The 13,782-nt window shown below is 40.3% G+C and overlaps 1 protein-coding gene across 9 annotated transcripts in view; it reads right to left on the bottom strand.

Annotated features, from left to right (window-relative positions):
* Window positions 1-13,782, bottom strand: part of MAP7D2 (MAP7 domain containing 2) — an 89,071-nt gene that overhangs the window by 29,045 nt on the left and 46,244 nt on the right. For all 9 annotated transcript variants that reach the window (XM_042458856.1, XM_042458855.1, XM_042458857.1 and 6 more), the window contains exons 2-3: window positions 4,473-4,550; window positions 2,157-2,320 (exon numbers count right to left, since the gene is read on the bottom strand). In XM_042458856.1, the coding sequence (XP_042314790.1) occupies window positions 2,157-2,320; window positions 4,473-4,550 (242 nt within the window). The remainder of the gene's footprint in view (window positions 1-2,156; window positions 2,321-4,472; window positions 4,551-13,782) is intronic.

Here is a 13,782-nt window from a genome sequence, read left to right as displayed (position 1 = left end):
GATAAGGGATTACTTGTTTGAAAGCACTAGGTGCACGCACATTATCACTAATGCTACCAGGGCTGAACCACAGAGTCATTTTTCCTAAGTAAAAGTGTTTAAAAATATTCTCATAGTCCATGTGGCTCCTCAACTTGATGTCTTTCCATCAATGTGTTGACCCACAACTTCCACCATCCTAGGCCAGCCAACCAGGCAGCCTTTATCCTCAATCTGTATCCTGAAAAACAAGAAGTCCTTCTCAAGTTGTACAGCAGGTATGAGCAACCTGCAGCCCTGAATATGGTTTAGGATTCCAGTTTGTATCAGTCACAGCCAGTGATGGGAAATAATGAAAACTGCAGTCCAACAACTGATACAGTCGGTCTTTCTTATACATGGATTTTTTTATACATGGATTCAAGCATCCACGGTTTGAAAATGTTAAAAAAAAAGTATAAATTTCAAATATCAAACCTTGATTTTCCAATTTTTATAAGGGACACCATTTTGCTATGTCATTCTATTTAAGTGGGACTTGAGCATCCACGGATTTTGTTATACATGAGGGATCTTGGAGCCAAACCCCAGCATATAACAAGGGTCCATTGTAAATGTTCTTGATTCTGACTGCAGTATTTAGTACCTTGTGCTATCAGACTACTTAACTTAATGTTGCTTAATAGCATCTCTGTGAATCAAGCCTTAGTGGACCAAAAAGGAGGATAAAGTCAAATCTCTTTATAATATAGTTGTCCCTTCCTCTTCACGGGGGATCCATTCCAGACACACGCACACCCCGCGAAGTGAAAAACTGCAAATATTGGAGCCCCATTTTTTTTAATGGCCGCATGCTTCCACACATGCCATTTTGTCCTTCCTGGCTTCTCATCCACAGAAATTGAGAACTGCAAATGGGAAGTCAGTGAACCTGGAGAGATGACTGTACTCTTTGATACTTGTACCTAAAAATGAATCTGATTATTATTCAGTAGTCTACAATTAAAACTTATGGTTGTATGGGTTACTGTCTCTTTTCCTCAATGTCTTCTTCTTATCTTCTTCAGTTTTTTCAGTCAAGTACATGTCAGATCCTATGGAAGGCTTCTTCCTACTTCAGATCATAATCCACCTACCTTTTATCCCTCCTCCCAAGACCCAGTACCACATAAATAATCCTATTTACATCTTTTACAGCACTAGAATATTGCTGAACATTCTGTAACAGGGGAACAAAGCATGTGACCTGCAGGCTGGATCCAGCCTTTGGGATGTTTGGGCTGGTGCTGCCTCCATAGATAGCCCCAGAAACCCTTTGGCATCCCATTTTCCAATTTTTTCCAGTTGAAAACTGCTTCTTTCAACTGAAAATTGAGCCAAATAATTCTGTTTCAATGTAGAGCGCCCTAAAACAGAAACAGAAAAACAACAACCCTATATCAGTGACCAGCAAGTTTGAAATGTAACTTTCAGGTTCTGTCAGATATGCCACTGTGGCCCACCAGAAGAGTGGAAGAGCTAAAATTACCTCTCTTGCCCCTGCACCATGCTCATCCCTCTTGTGTGACATAGAAAATAATTTCATGGTGCAAAGCTTTCAGATAGGATGCAAATTAAAAAGCGGTCACTGCCACACATCTACAGTGCTACAGTCAATGACCAGTTATTTTTTTGTACATCAGACTGCATGTTAATAGGACGTGATGACTGGTAAACTAAGTTAAGGCTAAGCAGTATTAATGTTGTGTACCAGAGATTCTTAAAGCTGTAGAGGTGACATCTCCATCAGTTTTGGGGAGGAATCTTGTGTAAGGTGTGTGTAATGAAGAAGAAAAGGACAAACAAATTGCAACTGTCATAAAACAGAAGGAAAGAATATGAAAGCTAAAGGCTGGAAGCATTTTTGGGTGTTGTCTGGCGATATGCTGTGGGAGTTTGCTGCCTGGTACAAATACGTATTATAAAAACACTAAGTCACTCCCTCTCTTTTCAAAGAAATCAGAATGTCGGTAGTCACCCTAAAAAAAACAAAAACTCAGGGACATGGGGAGTGTACAAAAATGTATTTAGGAAAGTCAGTTAGCCCTTACATATTTCTTAACAGTCTCCCAAAAACGTAACACCCTATTCTGGGTCATCATTACAGTACAGCATGCTAAAAAAAATGTACAGCCTACCTCTTCTTCTCTGAGCTTCTGTCTTCTCTTTTCTTCAACAGCTGCTCTTTTTTGCTCTTCCCGCTGCCTCTGCTCCTCCAGTTTTCTCCATCGTTCTTCTATTTGCTTTTCATATTGAAGCTTTGCTCGCCTTTCTTTTTCTAAGATTTGCTGTTCCCTGGCAGCTTACAAATTTTTTTTTTAAAAAATTACTTTTACCATCTTATATGCTAATAGTGACCACAATCTTTCAAACACAAGCCCTTATTGGTGTCAAAATGGCACTACCCATTCACAAGACGAGTATGTCATGCTAGGGGTGGGGATGTGTAATCCCATGGTTTGAAGGAGTACATGAAAACTTTTGAACAAACACAGTTAGTTGTGGAATGGAGGGGGGGGGAGAATACAAATTTATATCTGTCATATACCACCAGAAGGGGGTAGGTTGGTTAGCAGAGATCAGTGGCTACAAAACATAGAACAGAAAATATAGAAAATGAAGGAGGAGGGCAGAATGGAGGAACCCAAAGAAGCAGTTCTCACTTCAGCAAGAATTCAACATAAACGGTCCAAATTGCTATATATATCTAACAGAATGAAGCAACATACAAAAGAGGTCTTGACTTATTGCATGAGTTTTTGTTTCTTTTTCAGGCAGTGATGCACAAGCCCATGTCCAATGCACATGCCTGCCAACACACACACGACACCAATGACTAATAGTTGACATGTTCAACTGATTTAATCCCTTTAATTGTTCAACTGGGAAATTCAATAAAAAAAGGAAAACCCAGGGTATATTGCAGACATGAGTAAAACTTTTCTCGTGTTTCTAAGTAAAGACGTCCACCCAATGTGGGCTGGAGAAATCAGGAGTGGACCTCAAAATGGAGGTGGGATGGAAATGAGATCCACCATCCCTTCTTCTCCTGGATGGCTGTTGCTTGCTTTCTATAGCATAGGGCAGGGGTAGGCAACCTGCGGCTCGCGGGCCAGATGCGGACCTCGAGGCCTTGGGACCGGCCCCAGCCCAGTTCTGCCGCCGATTGCCGCCGGGGCTTTGGCGTCTCACATGAGGGGCATGGTGGGGCATTGTCTATAGAAGCCTCCGAAACATGCATTTATCTAACATTTTTTTTAAAATCAGCAATTTTTTTTGCGGTGTCCTCCCTTTATTAAAAATGGCCTCCATTTGAAATTTGTCCTACATTTGTCCTGGTTTATTTATTTATTTATTTTTAAAAAAATTAATTATTTATTCCATCCATCCATCACCTTTATTAGCATCTCCATAGACAATAACACAAACAATACAAAACAAAATTAAACTACTTTAAAAAATTTTCATCCTTAAAATCATCTACACTAAACTCTAACAATTATTTATTTGTGCCAGATTTTTGTGCCTCCATTAGAAAATTAGCCATCAATCGTGTAATCTGTACATTACCATCTCCCAATAGATGTACTGAGTTATCCGTTAAGCAGAATTCATTTCCATTAGTTTCTTTAACAATTTCGCTCTCGGTTTTTGATACAGCGGGCAAAAGAAATATAATATGTTAGAGAGTATCTGGGGTAGTTCACATATACATATTCGATTTGCTAAAGGGATCCTCAAATATCTACCCCTGGTGACACAGGAGGGTGAATATTCAACCTTGCGAAGGGAAAGCTTTCTCGAAGCGAAGGGACAGTGATTGAAAGTACTTTGGCATCTCACCACAATAGGGGGGAATGCCAAATACAGAAGGAACAACATCTGGGAGGAGTGGAATAGGTCATCTTGTAGTCCCAACTCAAAACAATCCTTAATTGTCTTTTTTTGGCTTCGGCCCCCCAGCTGTCTGAGGAAAAGCAACTGGCCACGGCTCAAAGGGTTGCCTACCCCTGGCATAGAGGATTAGACTATCCAACCATGGATGGACTGCCTTGGCAAGGATGGTGGTTTCTCCATCTTTGGAAGCTTTTAGCAAGGGTTGGGTAGACACTTTCCCAGTGATTTAGATGTATAATCCCTGAATGGCAACAGGTTGCATTAGTGCCTTGTGTCCCTTTCAACTCTAGGTCTATGAATATTGTGTCGCATAACTGAGCACGTTCCTTCCGAAGTCTGGAGCTCTGACTAAGTACTAACAGGCTACGTGAAACATGTAGCCCAGCTGAGGTGGGTGTTAGCTGGAAAGGTGTCATTCTGAATTGTTTCTCCTACTCATAGCCTTTTCATGCCAGCCTACGCTAAAGGTGCCTGACCAAACAGCAACTGTATGGCTGAAGGACTTTTGAAGGCAAGGGAGAGGAATACACCGAAATCCAAGGAGAGAAAGCACTTACCGAGATATTTTTCCCTTTCTTCTCTTCTTTCTCTAGCAAGTCTTTGCCTTTCATCAGTTTTCAAGAATCCATCCACAGTGGCATCAAAGAAGGGGGGGGGGGGATACTGTATCAAAGCTATTATATTTTTAACGACGTTTTATGCTTCATTTTAAAAATATTAACCACAAAACAGAGACTCAAAATCTTTGATATGCAAGAGTCATTTCTCAGACTACATATCCACCTTAACAAAGTGAAGGACAAATCAACAGGCATGAAACCAATGGGCTCCTCCAACAGGACAAATTTGTGGGAAATTGTTGGAGGATGTGGTATTTGCTATAGTTCTCAGGTTTTCAATAATTTTATGTTATTTTTTTAAAATAAGTGCTTCTGTTGTCCAAGATGACCTTTTGGCTCTTCTCCAGCACCAGCCACAACATTTATTTCCATCTTCAATGAGTTTCTTTTTCATTCAAAGACATAGCAAACAAAAACTCTTCACCTCCTTCTCTCTCTCCTTTTAAAACTTTAAATGAAATGTCACATTTTCACTACAACATTATACTCTGAAGAAGAAAATTAAATTCAGAGAGGACAATTTTGTCTTTCAAACCATTGCCAGCCATGCCTATTTTGTTTATTTGTTTTTTTAATCCTTTGGAAAAATCTCTAGTGCAGATCTAAGCTATCACAACACATGTCTCCCAAGAAGAATGAAACAAGTGGACATAGAGGGAACAGCAACCAACAAAACCCCCGGAGCTGTATCATGAGAAACCATGGGCTTAAACCAATCTGGAAGTGCAGTGCGACTGCAAACACTCACTTGGATCTTGTTTGTTTGTTTTAAAGGGTGTACAGCAAACCTATACGGCCACCTTCCAACCCATTTACCTTAAAGTGACCTGCATTTATAGTTTCATTTTATTGTATAACTTACCACATAGATATTGATGTGCTACAGTTCAGTCCCAATTTTTATCTGTCTGTCAAGACACTGCACAGTTATATATTAAATAAGGTTTTGAAGGCATCTTGTTGCCCCATCTTTTCTGTTTAGGGCAGACCAGTTACAGTCGTTGTCACATAGTGAGTATCATCCCCCACACCCAAAGTAGTTATATAAACAAGCTGCATGTGAATCTAAGACAAGAACAAAAAGTACGTAACCAACCTTACAGTGCAGTCCACTGTTACCAACAAATTGTGCATGGGTGTGTGGGCCAGAATCAGACAGATGCTAATTCTGCTTTAAACCTTGGTTTGTTTTGACCACCAGTGCATTACTGTGTGCATATGTCTGCCATTATTGTACTCTTTGGAATGTTTCACCCATTTAACTACAGTGTTCGTAACAGGAAGAGAAGACATTACAAACTATTGTAGCATACAAATATATGTCCTAGATACTGATCTTTGATCAAATAAACTCATTATTCATTCATTCATATATGTCCTACCACTGCCACCCTGGAAGAAGACTGGTTCAGTTAGTGATGTATTCAAATATAGTCATCCCTCCAATATTGCAGATTTGATTATTCAAGGATTTCAATAATATGTTCTCTCTAGGACTGTCTAGGTCCTCCAGTGCAACTCTGTGGTCAACTTTAACTAAAGTTGCACTGAAAGACCATTTGTAGCTACTCCAGTGCCATTCTATGGTCAGTGTAGTTGGACATTGACCACAGAGTTGCACTGGAGGACCTAGAGATTCCTAGAGATGTTCCTCTCAGGTAAAATTTTGATCAAAATTTTGGAAAAGCGGCTTACAAATAAAATTATATATTTTATTATATTATTATTAAAAAGAGTGTTTTTGTTATTTGCAGTTTTTCCCTATTCACAGGGGTCTGTTCCCCTAACCGCAGCGAATATGGAGGGACAACTGTATTCAGGAGCCAGCATGGTGTAGTGGTTTCATGCTAGACTATGGGCCAAAACAGATGGTCTGGTAAAGCTGGCTTCTAGACATGCCACACTCTCCATTATACACTGGCCGGCCTCCTGGCAACTTGGGGGCATGGTGTTCAAATGCCACTCTCCCGGAGCCAGCAAAAAGCTGGCTCTAGAGGGAAAGAGGTGCTTTTTTCTGACCCAAATAGGAGCGAACTTTTCCGCTCTATTGGGGGTAGAAGCTGGCTGGATTCTGTCCTCAAGAATACGTCTCCCTCTCCCACATAACTCAGTTTAAAGCCCTCCTTATCAGATCTTTCAGACTTTTAGGGAAAAATGTTCTTGCCAACTGCTGTGAGGAACAACCCCTCCTTTATCAAAGTCAAGTTCCATGAAACTGCCAACCATGGTCCAAGAAGTCAAATAGTTTCTTGTGGCACCATTAAGGGATAGTTGCTCTAGTTTATTTTTGATTTGTAATTCATTGTATAAACAGATCATTCACTTGCTTTGAACTGTGTAGTACTGTATAGGGAGTTAGAGGCTTGTGGTTCTTTTCACCATTTTATTAAATAAGGCCTTTCAAAGAGCGTAACTGTGCGTTAACTGACAGCTAGTAAAGTATGAAATGGGTTCTCAAAGTTCTTGGTCTCAGTCAATGTAGTGATCCAATTCAAGCTACCAAAGTTTTTAAATTCAGAGTATAGCCCTGTTAGTCTGGAATATCAGTATGAAAAAAGATCTGTAGCACCTTTGAGAATGACTGCACAAAAGATGTTATAATAATAATAATAATAATTATTTCTATACCGCTTTTCTGCAGTGATCAAAGCGGTGTACATAGTAAAATTATTAAAACAACATAAAATTAAAACCACATTACATTAATTACAATATACAATTAAAATCCAATTCATAGGTGTATGTAAGTGAGAGGGAGAAAAGGGGATCGAACATAACTTATAGCATAAGCTTTCATAGTCTTGATCTACTTCCTCAGATACAATCTGAGCAACAAGACCACTTACAAATACTTATGCTACAACTTCTTTCACAACAAATTTTAAAGTGATATTGATAGGAACACAATAATAATAATGCTTTCTTGCTTCTGTACTTTGCTTTGCAAAAGAATCAATAGTTACAGAAGGCCCATAGACTGAGCCTACAGAGTAAAGTGCAAATGGGCTGTGCTGGCCCCCACTCTTTTTTTCTGCGTGTGGCCATAAAACACACTCACATAATCACCCCCTCCTTCCTCTGGAGGGCTCTGAATACAATGGCCTGTGTTTAACTAGCAGCCTTGGGAGAGAACAGGATCAGTCTAGCTAAGTATCTCTGTACATTCCAAGCAAGCAAGCAAATGTAATGCCAAGAAGAAAATACAGGTCCATTGAGTGAACAGTGAACGCAACCAATCGCTTGTTGTTTAGAAAACATCCCTTTGCGAAGGGCATAAAAGGGGGGTGACAAGAAGCCATCAGTACTGCAGCCTTGGTGACGCCTACTTTGGTGTGCTGCTGCCCTGCGCAGAAAATAAAGCGTTTTTATTCTAGCCAGTTTGGTCTCCTTGACTCTGCTTGTCCTCTGGCAGGCCATGGGCCTTCGGGTTCGTGGGTTTGGGGTCACCCGCTACAATATAAGATTATTTGGATAGATAATAGAGACATTTCTCCCTGGCTACTCCCAGAAAAAGTATACAGTCGGCTCTCCTTATCCACGGATTTTTATTCACGGATTCAAGCATCCATGGCTTGGAAATATATTCCGAATAGCAAATCTTGATTTTGCCATTTTATTATGTACAGGACACCATTTTGCTCTGCCATTGTATTTAATGGGATTTGAGCATCCACAGATTTTGTTATCCACGGGGGGGGGGGGGGGGTGTCCTGGAACCAAACCCCAGCAGATTACAAGAGCCCACTGTACTTTCAAACTGCAAACAGACTGTAGAACAGGGTAGACAAACAGTAGCATCCCAGACACTGGTCTGCCAGTTAGATATGTGAAGTTGGCAGCCACTACAGATATGGCATTCTCAGTGCTGGCCCTGCCTTGTCGAAATGCTTCCCAAGAAATAAGGAGATGGTTCCATATGTGTCCATAAATAAGAGCTGAAGCAAACATTATCCTTTTCCAGGTAAAGAACAGATGTAGCCCCTAGTATGATCCCTATTTGTACTCCCCATAAACAAATAATTTTGCACCTTAGATGAATTCTGTGGCTTACAGAATCCACAAAAATCAAGCAACATAATTTGCTTCTGTTATCATGGAAAGATACAAATTATTATGGAGGGCACTCAGTCACTAACACAGAAAAATGTAGTTGGACAATTGTATTCAGCGTTTTCATCAGGTATCACAAACTTCCTTTTTTAAAGTATTACATGCACCTACACATTAAGATTATCAAGACATACAACTCTAGCTGCTGCTGCACTGCAATATTAATCCACTTTGACACTATTTTAACTGTTATGGCTCAATGCTATGGAATTCTGGGACTTGTAGTTTTGTGAGACATTTAGCCTTCTCTATCAGAGAGGTCTGTTACCATAACAAACTACAAATCCCAGGCTTCCCCTGGATGGATCCATGACAGTTAAAGCAGTGTCAAACTGCATTAATTCTGCAGTGTGGCAGCAGCCTCTGTAGCCAAAGTCACAGTGAACAGGTTTTCAGTATTTTTATAAATTCCAGTGTATTTCAGACCCATCTTTGAGATTTGAAAAGTTAGTACAATGATCCTCAATGCAATTAATAAAAGCCATAGTAAAATTTCCAGTCTCTTTTTGCCTTAGTAAAAGGCAAATTTTACTATTTTATCACTTTCTGTAGAAGCTCCAAATAAGCTCACATAGCTATCCTCTTGGCAATTATTACCAAATTCAAATATTTATTGTTGTGTGCCTTCAAGTCATATATGAGTTATGATTACCTTAAGGGGAATTCATTACAGTGCTTTCTTGGCAAGATTTGTTCAGAGGGGAATTGCCTTTGCCTTTCTCTGAGACTGAGAGAGTGTGACCTGCCCAAGGCCACCCAGCAGAGCAAGGATTTGAATCCTAGTCTCCTGTAGTCCAATGCTCAAACAACTGCACCACACTGGCTCTCCAATTTCAAATATACACCCAAAAATATAGTAGTGATATCTACAAAACCTAAGTGTGGTTAGATTCCATTACATTTCAAAACTGTAAAATGCATTCTGTTTTCTTGGCTATCTTCTTTGAAGCAGCCTGTAAGAGGCTTTTTGTTATGTGCAGATGTTTCCTTTCATGGATTATGTTTAACACTTGTGTGGCCTATTTGGATTTCTGTCTTTGATTTTATTGCTGACTTTTCTGTTTGACATCTTATGCCTTCTTTTTACTTCAAAGAGCGTTTGTTCTCCAGCAGTGTAGCATTTGTCAAAAAAGGGATTCCCTCCTACATACATGCCGGCAAAAGTATCTGTCCATGCCCTTTTGATATCTGTCATTCTTTAAACATATTTAAGATAGCTGTAAATCCAAAATGTCCTAAGTCTCCTTGACTTTGATATTTCAGTATTTGATTCTAGTAAGGTCTCTTGGGGATTTTCAGTATTTCCTTTATTTTCAGTCTATTGTTGCACCTGTTTATTTAGATACAGTCAACCCTCCATATCTACAGATTTTTTATCCATGGATTTGAACATCCACAGTTTGGAAATATTTTTAAAATATATAAATTCCAAGGAAGCAAACCTTGATTTTGCCCTTTTATATAAGGGACATAAAATTTAGCCCAACTGGCATAATAAATATCAGATAGTAGGAACCTGGACCTATTAGACCTGAAATGTGTCTTAAACCAAAACCTATAAGTCATCAACCAGGCTTCAGTTTCAAGAGCATTCAATCCCAGTTCCATATAGAGAGTCAGATGGTGTACACATGGCGGTACAGATAATAGTCTCCTGAAAAAATGTGTCTGCAAACGTTCAATCTCCTTATTAAAGGCTGGAATCCAGGTGAATATGCTATAAAATAATTATGGTCTTAATTTGGCTTTGTAAATTTTTAAGGCCGCTAGATTTTCCTGGTTGCTTTTTTTATAACAAAAAGATTGTATAAACTGCCAACAGTCTTTTCCCTGTTTGTATTACCTCTCTGTTTACTCCACTGCCCATTAAAATGAAAAAGGACACCAAGGTAAACATACTTTTTGACCTACTCAACTGTTTGATTACCAACCTTCCCTGTTCTCAGTACAAATCTCTTAGAAAATATCAATATTTTGGATTTCTCAAACTTTACCCATAGGTGAAATTTGTCACAATATTCAGAGAATATTTTCAAGGCTCTTACCAAACCCATCTGAGATAGAGTGAGTAATAAAGTATCGTTGGCATATTGGAGTACAAAAAGCAGACGATTCCCCAGTGAAGGTGGGTGAAAATCTACTGTGGTCATAAAGGCAGGTAGGTCAGCCACAAATAGATTAAACTGATGAGGAGCCAACACACAGCCCTGTCTGACTCCTATATCAGAGTAGATAGGGTTTGCCTGATTCAGAAAATTTCACTCTACAATTATTATTTGTATGGAGTTGGCTTAAAAGAAACAACAATCGAGGATCTATATTAAGCCTACCCAACTTGTCCCAAAGTAAAGGCCAGTGAATTGAATCAAAAGCAGTTTTCAGATCAATAAAAGTCGCATATAGTTTACTTTTAGGGTGCGACAGGTATTTGTTTATGAGGAATGACAACACTGTTATGTGATCCATAGTGGACATATGTCTTCTTAAATGCACTTGCTCCAAACCTATCAAAGCTTGTGCATTCATCCAACTCTGTAATTTCAAATCCAAATAAGTGGCATATAGTTTGCTCACTACCGATAAAAGACTTATTGGGCGATAGTTACCAGGATCCTGTCTATCCCCCTTTTTAAATATTGAAATTATGATGGAATCTTTCCAATTGGCTGGAATCTCACCAGAGGTATTTACAAGAGTAAATAAATTAGCCAATGACTTTGTCCATTGCTCGGGGTCAAATTTTAAAATTTCTGCGGGAGGCCATCATATCCAGGAGATTTACCAGATTTCAATTTAAGGATCAACTGATGCACCTCATCAGCCGAAACTGAGCTCCAAAAATTAGGAGAGTTTTTTATTAATAGAATGTTTGGGTTCTCATTTTATTGGTAAAATCTGAAAACCAAATCTGAGGACATATACTAGGATGGACCATATAGATGTCATTGTTCATTGTGTCCTGGATTCAGCACTAAGTGGTATTAATATAATACTGCTTTTTGTTGCTAATATGAAAGGAACTCAGTTTATGATGATAGTCTATTCCACTTACCACAGTGCATTTAGCTCCTTTTATCATTGATGATAAAACATTTAGCGGCTTGTTGCACCACTTCAGTTACAAAGTACAATATCATTTTAATAAATAAATAAAAAAGCACCAGGGGGTGCAGGATAACTGCAGGTCACACTGTGTCCACCTCTGTTTTAAAGCATGGTACGTTACTTTTGTAATGTACACTACTTACGTTAATGAGATGTGAATGTCAGGAAGAAAAAAACATGCATAAACATTAACTGTCCTCTTGATCCAATTCCTACTCATCTTCTAATCTCTATAGCTCTCTCCTTTCTGCCCTCGCTTCTCCATATCTTCAATCTCTCTCTCTCTACAGGCTCCTTCCCGTCGGACTTCAAACATGCTCTCATTTCCCCAATTCTGAAAAAACCTTCTCTTGACCCCTCCTCTTTGTCTAGCTATCGTCCGATTTCTCTTCTCCCCTTTCTTTCTAAACGGGTTGTTTATTTGCGCTGTCTTAAGTTTCTTGAAACCAACTCCATCCTCGATCCCTTTCAGTCTGGTTTCCGCCCAAGGCATTCCACAGAGACAGCTCTCACTAAGATCTCGAATGACCTTTTACAGGCCAAGGCTAATGGCCTTTACTCTGTTCTCATTCTTCTCGATTTGTCTGCAGCCTTTGACACCGTTGATCACTGTCTCCTAATTGACATACTCTCTGACCTTGGGTTCTCAGACTCTGTTCTCGACTGGTTTAAATCTTACTTGTCTGGCAGATCTTTTGCAGTAGTTGCAGGGGGTCAGACTTCTTCTCCTGTTCCCTTATCTGTTGGAGTTCCCCAGGGCTCTGTTCTGGGTCCCCTTCTGTTTTCTCTCTACACACTGTCCTTAGGAAAACTCATCAGCTCTTTTGGCTTTTCCTACCATCTGTATGCCGATGACACCCAGCTGTATCTTTCTGCCCCTGACCTTTCTCCAAGGCTTGAACAGCAAGTCTCGTCTTGCCTTACAGCTGTCTCGCAGTGGATGCGCCATCGGCGTTTGAAGCTCAACATGTCCAAGACCGAGCTTCTTGTCTTTCCTCCTAAGCCCACCCTTCAACACTCCTTTTCTGTCTCTGTGGACAACATTTCCATTCAACCAGTCCAGCAAGCCCGCAGTCTTGGTTTTATCTTTGACTCTTCTCTGTCGTGTATCCCTCAGATCCAGACCACAGCCAAGGCTTGTAGATTCTTTTTATACAATATTGCTAAAATCTGACCATATCTCTCCGCCTCTACTGCCAAGATCCTGGTCCATGCCCTAGTGATCTCACGACTTGATTACTGTAACGTCCTCCTGGCTGGGCTTCCTCTTTCTCACCTCCGTCCTTTAATCTCTGTCCAGCATTCAGCTGCATGCATTATCACTTCCACCCACCGCTCTGACCACATCTCTCCTGTGTTGGCATCCCTTCACTGGCTCCCTCTCCCTTTCCGCATTCAGTATAAGCTCCTGCTGTTGACATTCAAAGCCCTCCATGGACTGGCCCCTCCTTACTTATCAGACCTTATTTCTCCTCACCTTCCCACTAGGGCCCTCCGTTCTGGTAGTCAAGGTCTGCTGTCCCAGCCCAGGATTTCCTCTGCCCCATCCCGGATTCGCCCCTTTTCACTTGCTGCCCCTCACTCCTGGAACCTTCTTCCCCCACAAGCAAGAGCCATCACTTCTTTAACTAGCTTCAAAACAGAGTTGAAAACCATCCTGTTCAGAGAAGCCTTCCCAGGCATTGCATAATTGTCGCTTACTATCTGATGTTCTTTTGTTGCCTGTTTAGCGAACCATTTCCTGTATTGTTATGTATTGTATATGTATTATCCTACTTGAGAGTATGTATTTTCACTGGATGAAGATTAACCTTCCATTTTGAAGCCAAGCCCTCCCTCCAGTCCATCTGCCTTGGTCCAGGCCTCGGAGGTAGAGAGGAACTGCTGGACCTCTTACCCTTTCCCTCCACCACTCCCTTCTCCTTCTGTGTCATGTCTTTTTAGATTGTAAGCCTGAGGGCAGGGAACCGTCTAACTAAAAAGATTGCATGTACAGCGCTGTGTAAATTTACAGCGCTTCATAAATAAAGGT

Source organism: Sceloporus undulatus, chromosome 3, assembly GCF_019175285.1.
Source record: "Sceloporus undulatus isolate JIND9_A2432 ecotype Alabama chromosome 3, SceUnd_v1.1, whole genome shotgun sequence".
Taxonomy (NCBI): domain Eukaryota; kingdom Metazoa; phylum Chordata; class Lepidosauria; order Squamata; family Phrynosomatidae; genus Sceloporus; species Sceloporus undulatus.
This window is presented reverse-complemented; position numbering and strand designations above follow the sequence as displayed.